This window comes from Podarcis melisellensis (assembly GCF_964234715.1).
Source record: "Podarcis melisellensis genome assembly, chromosome: 3".
NCBI classification, from domain to species: Eukaryota; Metazoa; Chordata; class Lepidosauria; order Squamata; family Lacertidae; genus Podarcis; species Podarcis melisellensis.
In genome coordinates this window covers 32,689,177-32,701,191 of record NC_138530.1, presented here as the reverse complement: position 1 = coordinate 32,701,191, position 12,015 = coordinate 32,689,177, and the positions used below count along the sequence as shown (strand labels likewise).

The following is a 12,015-nucleotide window of genomic DNA, read 5'->3' as shown; positions in this document are numbered from 1 at the left end:
ACAATTCTAAATTTTATTTCACAGTTCTAAATTTTATTTTATTGGGATTTTATTTCTTATGCTTCGAACTTAGATGCCCATCTATGCCATCTTGGGAAATATGGATGCCTTGATTTAGATTAGGGTGTTACCATTTATTTCTCTTATTCTTTATTGTTTGTTTGCTTTGTATATGGAACGATGTAATACCCTGCTCCTTCACCTTTGGGTTGTAAAATGATAATTACAAAAGGATATAAAAACATAAAAATATAACTGACTGTGAAACATGTTTGCATTTTCACATTGACGTGTGATACTTTCTCACAGTCTTAAATCCTCCCATCATATTTCTACCCACAGCTGTGGAACTCTCTGCCTACAGAGGTGCATACTGCTTAACCGCCCCAATTTCAGAGGGCTACTTATTTCCATTCTTCCTAGTTTCTCTTTTTTTCCATACAAAAAGTGTGTTAGTCATGCATTTCAGCATCAGTTTATGATTTTTCAAAGGCTCCTCAAAAAGGAATTGTCAGTGCTTTGGTGTACATTTCTACTGGTGTTCGCATTTCTGTATGCAATTTTTCCTAAAAAGATGCATTTTTCTGGTCTTTTCATCAAAATATGTGCATTTTTATGCACACATTCCCAGAATACATACATTTTTGTACACTTTTCTTTTTTGTTTGCAAAGTTCAGAGCTGTGCGCATTTTTGAAGAAAGGCTACATTTTCAGTTTGCATATTCTGTGGCCTGGACTGAATTTCTCCCTTTTCCTAGCTCCTGGCCTTGCTTCTCATTTTAATAACAAACCCTATAAACCAAGAGCATTTCTGCACATGCTGTTTAATTAAGAGAGACTGTTTCTTTTTAAAGAGGGAATCAGATGAAATTCAGAAATAACCTTCCACTGACACGAAGAGCGAGCGTTCCTTTTTGGCTTCCATTTCTCTGCACAAAGGAAATAAATCTTACGTAATGTAGCATAACATGACAAGGGAATGGTTTCCCCTTAACAAATACTCATTTGCAACAGTGCTCAAGCCCGCCACATGCAAGGATCTATTTCCTGCAACAGTGTTCCAGCAAAACTGATTACTAATTCCACAACTCAAATTAAAACTAGCAGAGCTTGAAGGCTGGGACTGACACATGTGTTCGTTCTTCTCTCTCCCTCCCTCTCCCTCTCACCCCCTGCGCTGATGGGGAACAGCAAAGAGTTTTTATCATGTGAGCGTGTGTGTTTAATTACATTGTTTAACACATTGGGAATAATTTAGCAAGTGGAGTGAAGAAAATAAGGCACTTAGCTCTCCTCCCTTCCACAGAACAGCTTCGTCAGCTTCATCAGAATGGTGTCTGGGTATGTACACGGACAAATGTAAAAGCAGTTGTTATGCATGATTAAAATTCACTGCTAGCGGGAGAGATATGCTCCGCAAAGTGTGTGCTTGAACATCAGAGCAATACGTTCTCTTGTGCTACTTGCACTTAGGTCATAGCTGTCAACTTTTCCCTTTTCTTGCGAGGAATCCTATTCGGAATAAGGGAATTTCCTTTAAAAAAAGCGAAATGTTGACAGCTATGACTTAGGCTCATAGGAAGCTGACTTAGATTTGTCTGCCTAGCCCAGAATTGCCACCACTTCCCTCTGGTCACAGGCAGAGGTTCTTTCCCATTGTCTACTGCACTGCCCCTTTCTGAATTATATATTTTATATGTATAATTGAGTGTCTTGTTTTAAGGTGGACACCTGTCAACAGAAACCGAGAAGGCAACAAACATAAGAAGAGCCCCACTGGATCAGACCAAAGGCAACGTCTAGTCCAGCATCCTGTTCTCACAGGGGCTAACCAGATAAACTATGAGATTTAGCTCAGTGGGATGCTACTAGCACACAGTGCCTTTGCTGTGCCTTATTTTACCACTCAGGCTCCCACCTGAGCTCCAGCTGAAAAAAAAAAGCCCTGTGTTGAAGAATAAGTAGAAGTAGATGGTCTGAAGAGATCCAATGAGCAACAAGGCCTACCTCAAAATTTCAGCAGAGCTCATAATACTGGAACTGATAAAAGGGTTTTCACCATGGAAATAACAGCATCTTAAAACCAGCGCTTGGTGTGTGCCAGGGAACTGGTTGTCAGAGTCCACACACACACACACACAATCATGTCTGAGATCAGAACAATTGCTATAACATATGCAAAATTAATCTTGTGCGGTGTTACCTGAATAAAGGAGTTGGTTAAGAAAGCCCACCATCTATGCTACCAGATAAGGAATATTTGAACACTGCACAGGTCAACATATTGTTCAAATGGGTGTGTGTTTTAAGATGCCAAAGTAAATTTGGAGAACACAAACGGGAGAGATTATATTGTGTTATGTACAGATCAGCGGCTTAAGCTGGGAGAAAAAGCAACCGGTTCCCAGGGATTGCACATTTCAACATGCTCAGTGCTTCTGCTGTCTGTTATCACACAGGGAATCCTATAAAGTCATACGAAAGTTGAAGCCTGAGTGCCCAGGCATCGTGTGAGGGCACAGGAGGCCACCAGCTTGCTAAAACTAAGGATGCCTGGTCAGCGACTAGATGGGAGACAGCCTGGGGACCACATGTACACAGCCTTGGGTGCCACAATGGAAAAAAAGGTAAGATATCCAGAGATAGAAAGAAGACAAAGTCCCTACCAGAGAAGAATGGCAAACTAAGCTGTTGGACTATGCCGAAATGGCAAAACTTACCAGAAAGCTCAGGAACCAAGAAGACCAAAACTTTAATAAAGAATGGGGGAAATTTACAATTTACTTGAGAGACCACTGTAAGCAGATGAAAACATTAGCAGGATTGCAATAACACTTGTAATGTAAAAATTACTATGAACAAAATGGAGAGATGTAAAACCTGGATGATGAAATAATATGCAGTTGAAAAGGTGGATAATAGGATCCGTGGAGAGGAAGGTGGAAAGTCTAGAGATTTGGAGAAATCTCTAGATAGGGGTATGTATTTGGTTATGTTATAATTCTACATTTGAAAAATCAAATAAAAAATTGATGGGGGGGGAGGAAAAAAAGTAATATAAAAAAAGAAAATGAATAAATACACCAACACACCCTTTGCCTCAGTATGCAATGAGCACAGTCACTCATGGGTTGCAACCTGCAGGAAGGCTTGATAAGATCATAGGCACCTGTCTTAGACTGAGTCATAGGATGCTAGAATTGTACAGTTGGAAGGGACCTTAAGGATCATCGAGTCCAACCTCTGGCAACAGAAGGAATATGCAGCTGCCCAGTGCGGAGATCAAACTTGCAACCTTGCTGTTATCAGCACCATGCTCTAACCAACTGAGCTATCCAGGGTGACTCTTGCTTAGCTCAGTATTGTCTACACTGACTGGCAGTGGCTCTCCAGGCTTTCAGGCAGAGGTCTCCCCCACCCTTATCTGAAGATGCCAGGGATTGAACCTGGGACCATCTGCGTACAAAGCAGATGCTCTCCCAAGGAGCTATGGCCTCTTGGAGCATCCCACTTTGAGATCTGCAGCTGAATTGGCAGAGGAGGCAATTCCCATCTGTTTTCTCACCCCAGTCCTGTCATATACTCCTTTCCCTATGACTCAAAACACAACAGGGGAATAAGGTAGAACCCCCAAGTTGCAAATTAGGCAACAATCCTATTTGTAGGTGATTGCTTTTAACATCCATCTTTTGTACTGAATAGCGTGAGCGTGAACCAGGGCACCTTACGTGTATACGTATGTGCAGACACGCACAACTGAGCCCATCATCACCCATATGCCATCCCTCCCTCCCCACAGCCTTTTCATTCTGCTATAGCAGTTTTTGCAGGTACCAGGGAGCCATCTGCTATATATCCAATGGATTGTTCAGTTCATTTTCGACGTGGCAGTGGAAATGTACAGCAAACAAAGACTGAGAACTTGTTTCTATAATTATAGTTATACAGCTCAATCCCCTTTCCATCACTTTGACAAAATTCTTCTGATGGTTCTTCAAATTGTATATTGAAGTGGTCCTCCCCTCCCCCATTCCCGTTCCTAGCTGCTCACCCTAGCCTCGTCTATATTACTCTAACAAAACTGTAGCCAATCTAAAAAAAAAGCCATTATAGCCGAAATAAATGAAAAGAGATGCCCAGTTGTAAAAATCTTTGTTTGTTTATTGCAACCCAAAGTGCAAGTCAGCAGATCTGTATGGCTAGGAAATCCTGTGGAGAGCAGCAGATAAATTTCAGAAGACATCTGGAAATCGCAATTATAAACTGGAGAGTTTGATGCAAAAACTCTGCTGGGCAGAAATCAAACGCGGCTGAAGGACAACGATGGAGCAGACACTTAAGTTCTGTAACTATCATCAGAGCTAAAAGCGATGAAAGAATCTTTGGAGACAGCTCCATTAAGGGTTGATATTAAAATTGTGACTGAAAAACAAGTGTCTTGCAATAACTGCAAACAACTAACAAACACACTGAATTGTGTTTAGTTTGACATAACATTATATGGGCAGGGGCAGATTGATGCCACAGTAATTGTACTATCCTACCCAAGTTCACTCAGAAGTAGGTCCCAATGAATTTCATTGGAATTACTTCATGATCCTGGTAAGCATGTGTAAGTTTGCACCCTAAACTGATTAGTCTTAAAGGTGCCACACAGAACTGTTAACAAGGGAACTAATAGGCTCCCCCCCACACACACACAGAGGGTGGGGGTACACTATTCCCACAAATGGCCTGTTGTAGAATAAGCTGAAATGGTATTAAGTGGACTATGACCTAGCAAACAAGGGTTGAAATTCCTGGGTGACTTTGGACCAGTGACGGTTTCTCTGCCTAACCTTCTACAATGGAGTGTTGTGAAGGAAGTATGGGGAAGAGGAGAATCATGAATGCCCTTATACATTCCTTGCAGGAAAAGTGGCATACAAGAAGTTTATCTCCAGCCTGTTAATGGGCTAGGCTTCAGTTTCAAAAGGAAGAGGGTGAAAAGTTGATGAGAAGGCAGAGACAGAAAGAGAGAAATTACAATGCTTTGCAAAATAATTTCACTGAGGTGGAAAATAAAAGCTGCCTAGAGGATGGAAGAAATACCACTATTATAATACCACTATTATACAGTGGTACCTTGGGTTACAGATGCTTCAGGTTACAGACGCTTCAGGTTACAGACTCCACTAACCCAGAAATAGTACCTCAGATTAAGAGCTTTGCTTCAGGATGAGAACAGAAATCGGGCAGTGGCGGCAGCAGGAGGCTCCATTAGCTAAAGTGGTACCTCAGGTTAAGAACAGTTTCAGGTTAAGAACGGACCTCCAGAATGAATTAAGTTCTTAACCCGAGGTATCACTGTAGTGGCTTATAGACACACTGGATTTAAGTAGGGCCAAAGCAGGGAGGAATTTTTAAATTTAAATTCTAGATTTTTCAATAAAAAATACATCTCTGAGTCCTCCCTTGAACAGTTCCTATTGATCCACTGACAAGGAACCGAATTCTCTCCCCTGCCCCACCCTGCCCGCAACACCTTGTCATGCACCTGCACTTAGTGTGTAGTAATATTTGCAGAAAATAGCTTCTAGGGAGTACCTGACCTCAGACAAACCTACCAAAGGAAAGATGCACCCTGGTTCATAGGGTAAAAAAGGGCAAACTATGGAGATGCCAAGGACTACTAGAAAACAAGACACAAGCAGGAAAAGTGCACCAAACAAGAGAAGAAAACAGCACCTATTTAGTACCTGTGGGATTCCTATTGCCTGGTGTCCAAAGAACTCACTTTTCAATCACATATCTGACTTCACTGACAGGCTGAAGTAGCCAGGCTGACTCATTTCACAGAAAAGGCTCAGAAGGATACCTGTACATTTTGCCTCATAACTTTATTTCTAGGGCAGCTAGAGACTTACTTAAAAAGAAAAGAGAAGAAAGAAACTCTGACTGGGGGCACCAATGGAGGCCTTTGTGGGCACTGGGTTGGCAGCCCCCAAGATACAGGATTACAGCCATAGCCCATTGACTTAAAAAACAAACTTAAGGAGAAAACAGTTCTGCTTCAATTTAAGTTATAATTCCTAAGCATAATTACTTGAATTAATGCCCATTCAAATTAACTGAACATCTCCAATAAGCATGGTTATTATTGGACTCTTCAGGTGCTTGTTTAGCACAGTTAGTAAGGAAGTTCATATAAGTTATATGTTCTAAATAATCCTGGAGAGATGTTCATTAAAGCTTGATGCAACATTTTTGTACTTTGGTTCTGTCACACCCTGTTTTAAAAACAATCTTAGTTCTAATTTTCAGTTTTAATGTCTATTTTGTTTGTTAAGGCTATGCTATTTCACCTAATTATCTATTATTTGGTGAAAGCTGTAAATAACCCACTGCTCCTACAATTACCACTTCATTAATGCCTCAGGAGATCAAGATCAAGCAAAAGATGTGGCTGCGTTGCTGCCATGCACCCCACTTCAGCAGTTCATGGTTTTAATCCTATTAATTTAGAAGGGATTTTCTCCTGATTTTTATTCATTAGATGTTGCTTGCTCCATTTCATATGCAAAACAGTTACCTTTCCTCACAGCATTTAACTGAAAGATTCAATAATTGTCTTAGAACGTTAATTCATTTGGGCCTCCAGTGCTTTTTATTTTGTTTATAATAGAGGTGTCCAACACAGTATCCGCCGACATCATGTAACTTCCAGTATCTTCTATGAGGCCACCATCAGGGGTAGCAACAGAACTGACAATTCACTGTGCTACAGAAGAAACTTTTTTTTTTTTTTTTTAAAAATAGTTTCTTCTCCCGTTTCCATCCCCAGAAAAAAAAACCACTGGTCCTGTCTCTTTTTCTGCTTTTTTAGATGCTTTACACACCCCGTCACACATTGTGTGTTATATAGCCGTTGTGTGTTATATTATGTCCCCATAGAAGCCATTTGCGGATGGCAAACACAGGACTTTCTCACATATCTCCATATGCCCACTAGGGAAGGAGGAATCTGTCAAATTCAGTTCTCCCTATTTCTCATTTTTTTTAAAATCTCAAATTCAGCTGTACACATTTCTGTAGCAATTTGCAATTTTTTAAAAAATCAAAGCATCTTCATGAAAATCTTTCAGCATTGTTGTACAAATTTCCCCAAACACATTTTTTTGTATGCAGTATTGACTAATGTTCATATTTTTGCAAGCAAATGCCAAGAAAATTCAATACTGTCCCATTTGGTTTCAAAAGAGGAAACATCCTCAAAATGAGGTAAGAAGGATGTTGAAATTCTTAGAAATTGTTTAAAACCACATTAGAAACTCAAAAGGAGTGTATAACACAGATCAGACAGAAAAGGCACCATGAGTACCAAGAGAATGCCAGGGTTGTTCATGAGCAGAGGGCTTCCTTCAAAAAACTGAAGAGAACAAACAAAACAAACTCCCCCCCCACACACACACACACAAAGTTCGGCAAAAAAAGAAGTGCAAGCAGACAATAAGTGATGCTGAAAAAAAGATTTCGAGAAGCACATTGTTCAAAACATTAAAACTAACAACCAAAAGTTATTTGCATATATTAGTAGCAGGAGACCATCAAGGGGGATGTTTGAACCCTCGGATGACAACGAAATCAAAATAATACTAAAGAAGGGTAAGGAGATTGTGGAGAAACTGAATTAATTCTTTGCATCTATTTTCACAATAGAAGATGCGGGGCAGATCTCAGGGCCTGAACCAACCTCTGCAGGAGGTGGGTCTGAGGAACTGAAGCAGATAGTGGTGACGAGAGATGAAATTCTAGGCCTAATAAACAAAGTAAAAACCGACAAATTGCCGAGTCCAGCTGGCATCCGCACAAGAGCTTTCAAATAACTCGGAAGTAGGTAACTTGTCTCACACCAGCTTCCATACCTGAAGACTGGAAAGTAGCAAATGCAACACCAATTTTATTTTACTGTATTTTTAAGGGATCCAATGGGCACCCTGGAAATTACAGGCCAGTTAGCCTAACACATGTCCTAGGAAAACTGGTGATTGGCCACAGTTCTCTTCTCTTCTTATGCTGTTTGAAACAGAAAGGGAAGCTAGATAGATGGAAGTACCAGACCGTCCAACATTCCCTATTGCTTTCCCTCCTCTACATGCACATACAGAGAGTTGTATCCCTTCCCATTTCTTCAGCAATGCCCAGTTACTTCTGAAAACTTACCATTACATGGGAAGGTTCTTTACAGCAGGCTAGCCCCATCTAGATCCCAACAAGTCATTGCTTCTTCTCCTTTTCTGTACTCAAAGTCTCTCCAGGCAGCACAGTTCCCAACGGCCTGTCCTCTTTCAAAGCCAAACACTTCCAGTGCTTCTGTGAAGGTGATCTTCCAGTATCCGTGCTTCTGATTTTTTATGCTGTTATCTCTTCAGAGGCAGAAGGGCAAACTGGTTTTTCCCCCTATAAAAACCCTGTCAAATGAATATTTGCTAGCTAAATCCAACGAGATGACTTCAGCTTTCTTATATTGATTTGTATTTCAGCAGGCATGCTGCACCCCCTTAAGTAAACACCTGCCGGATTGAACATGAAGTCAGAGCCAAGCCTGGGACCAACAGTATACAACTTCCTGCTTCTCTCAGGTGTTATCTTACCTGATTTCCACAGGTAGCTCGCCCCTCCTATCCTGCGGTGGTTAATGTTTCACCACTCACAATATTTTGTGAGTTTAAGATGTTGTTAGCAAACACCAGCCTTTGTTTCATATTCGTTTTCATGGTTCTCTCAAAGCTCTACCAGGAAATGAAGAAATATTTATGAATCTGTACACTAAACAATGGATTTATCATGTCATTGGACAAAAGAACCCACAAGAAACAACCCCCTGATTCCGCCAAATACACTTCATAAATAGACATGTTCATGTTAGAATTCCTGATCTATGATTGCCATCATAGGATTGTTGTCTTTCACATGGCGGTATATGTTTTGACTTCTCAGAGTGGGAAATGACAGAAACAGGATGTTTGTGTTACTGTGTTCTGTGACGTAGGATTATTGTCCTTTGGTTTGTTTTTCTTTGCTGTCTGATGCTAGAGAGAGAGAGGGAGTCATGTTACAGTGCTCCATGTGTGTTTATATGTAAATAAAGCAGATTAGCCAAAATGCTGAGTTGCTGAGGTCTGTCACATGCAAATTGTGCAAACTCTGCGGATCCCTAAGTGTGCCTGTGCTGGTTGGCATCGGTTGCTGTGATGTTCGGGCTGAAGAAAGCTTTTGAAACTCCCGAACGATCGACCAGGAGGGAGGGAACATGCCAGTCAGGCATGTGTCTCTGCCAGGGTCCTACTTGAGTGTAGGATGAACTCCTGACAGTTCTGACAAAGAAACAAAAAGACTAGGACCTAGGAGACCAGTGCTCACTGGGGCACCTAGAACCAGTCACAGTCTTCCAGCCTAACCTACCTCAAAAATTGATGTGAGGATAAAATGCATGCCTCATTGAGCTCCTGGGAGGAAATATGAGATAACAATACAAATGTAAGTTAATAAATAAACAGCATGCATATGTCTTGCACGTAGAAGGTCCCTGGTTCAATTCCTGTCATGACCTTATATTAGGAAAGAAGGAAGGAATTGGACAGCTGGTGATATCCACCTATTATTATTATTATTAACTTACCACCCTTCATCATATGATCTCTGGGCGGTTCACAATAACCAACCAGAGTAGAAAGTGCTTGGCTTGAACTAATATAAGCAACTTCCTTAGTCTTCCAAGTTGACCAGAAACCATCCTGTTAAGGCTTCCAGGTGCATCAAGGGACAGAACACCTGTGCCTTAAGAGAGAGGCAGCATTTTGGCAGTGCATCTCCCAGCACTGCTGCAGCGCTCTGCTTAGAGTAGTTGCTTCTGTTCAATTCCTCCCTTCCATGAAAGGCACAGGAGTGTCAACTGGTAATAAATATGCCAACCTTTCCCCAAGCTCAAATTTATTACATGTGAATTACCTTTGGTGAGCTGGATTCTTCCTCAACACTGTAGTGTCTATTAAGCGTTTGCTTGGTTCTAGGGGGGCCTATATCTGAAAAGCAGATTTGGGCCCCCAGGGTTAAACCAGGTGTTTCTCCCCCACACTCCTGCAGAGAGCTGTTTCACGCGAATGCAACATAAATAAAAGCTGATTGCACCAGGAGCGTGAAAGCCAGGCCTCCTTCATTCCAAGCAAGGAGCTCTGAGGTGATAAACACCAGAGCTGCTGCCAGCTCATCTTGACAGCATGTGCGCTCTGTTAATCACTGGCTCTCTGGGGAAATGGCAGGTATATTCCCCTCCAGGTGCTGTGATTCATTGTCTGGAACCGATATCTCTGCTTAAACGGTGGATTAACATGATTTAAGAAATATTCATTGCAAAGTTGATTAGAAAGCCCCATCAGCAGCCTGGCAGGGGATTCACTTAGTACAGCATGACTCCATTTTGTGATTGTCAGCATCTCCATAGATGGTCCATACAGATGTGTCCGTTTACATGGTGGTTTAAAAGTACTAGGGCTGCCACTCACAGTTTGAGTTTGGGGGTGAAGGGGGAACTTTTGGAGGGCCAAAATATGTCCTGAAGCCCACCCCTTCCTCAAATGTTGCAATTGTTGGAATTCTAGCCCGTCTTGAGGTATGTGCCTATCTGTTCAGGCACCGGCTGAATTCTTTAGACCTCCCTCCGGCGACTCCCGGCAGGATAAAACATACGCGAGGTCCGTTCCGGCGATTTTCCTCAGGCTGTGAGGAAAACACACCAACTGCTCCTCCTCCCCTTTGGTGTCCCCAGGGAGGGGAAAGAAGCAGACAGAAATCTATTTACATCTTTTATTCCTGTCTTTTTCTTCAGTACAGAGAAAACATGTCTGCACTCATCAGCAGTTAGAATAAACTCCACCCATGTCCTTCCAGCACAGGTCATATGACAAACCCACTGAGCTAACATCCGGTGCTCAGTACAGAATGGACTGCCCCTTTGTTCCCATGGCAACAGTCACAAACTTCCTGTTTGGCTTTCCAGCCACAAGCAGCAGACTTGGCTGCTATAGCCTTTGCTTGCTGTCGCATTGCTGCTTTAGAATAACATACTCCCCCTAAAGTATCAATGCGTGCAGCGGGCAAAGCGTCATCCAGAGAAGAAAACAAACAGTTGTTATACTTATAACACTCCCCTGTTGTTTCAGTTCCACCCTTGGAACTACCCGCCAGTGGTTTTACCAATGTACCTCTCTGGTTGTGTGACTTCCAAGGAATGAGTGCATCTGCATTACCTTGGTTAACAACTCTCTGTTGTGCCTTTGTCTCTGACTCAGACACAGCTTCAATCTGACCTTGGTCGTTTACAACAGCAACAGCTAAGTTAGCAAACTCTTGCGAATACCTCTTGGGTGGTACACCCTTCGTTGCTCTCTCAGACCTACGTAAGAGGTGCTGCTCTTCTCTACTTTCTGGTTCAGCCTTTGGACTCTCTGGAGAACCAGTACTAAGCTTAATCAGTGGTTCATCCTCCTCTTCTGAGGGTCTAGTCATTATGTGAGATTTCCTCTCAATGACTGTGACAACTGAGCTGTCTGAGCTATCGCTGTCATCATCAGTACTACTGAACTCAATAAGATCAAACTCATCATCATCATCATCAGAATCATCATCACCTGTGGGAAATGTTTGAACAATCACTCTCTCCTGTTCAGGAGCACTCTCTAGAAATTTTGTGAGAATCACCTTTCCAGATTCAGACAAAATTACTCTGTAGAGACCCTTTTCATAACCCACAAAAATGCCTCTGGCATTCTTTACTCCACCTGGAGCTTCTGTCCTCACATGAGACCCAAAAACCTTGAAATGGGCAACAGAAGGTTTTCTGTGGAACAGTTTCTCAAAAGGAGAACATCCCAACTCTTTTGAAAACTTTCTCAACCACGTGTAACAATATGACATTAGCGATTCAGCCCAGTACTCATGTGGCAGATGTGAACTAAGCAATTGCGCATGCATTC

General features: G+C 41.9%; 1 protein-coding gene across 3 annotated transcripts in view; it reads right to left on the bottom strand.

Moving 5' to 3' along the window:
• The window catches only part of CAPN13 (calpain 13), an 85,180-nt gene extending 76,600 nt beyond the window's left edge, over positions 1-8,580 (bottom strand). For all 3 annotated transcript variants that reach the window (XR_014166244.1, XM_081903984.1, XM_081903985.1), the window contains exon 1: positions 8,204-8,580. Coding sequence is in view for 2 of the 3 variants with exons in the window: in XM_081903984.1 (XP_081760110.1) it covers positions 8,204-8,242 (39 nt within the window). In the remaining variant the exon portion in view is untranslated. The remainder of the gene's footprint in view (positions 1-8,203) is intronic.
• Between the last annotated feature and the right edge of the window lie 3,435 nt (positions 8,581-12,015).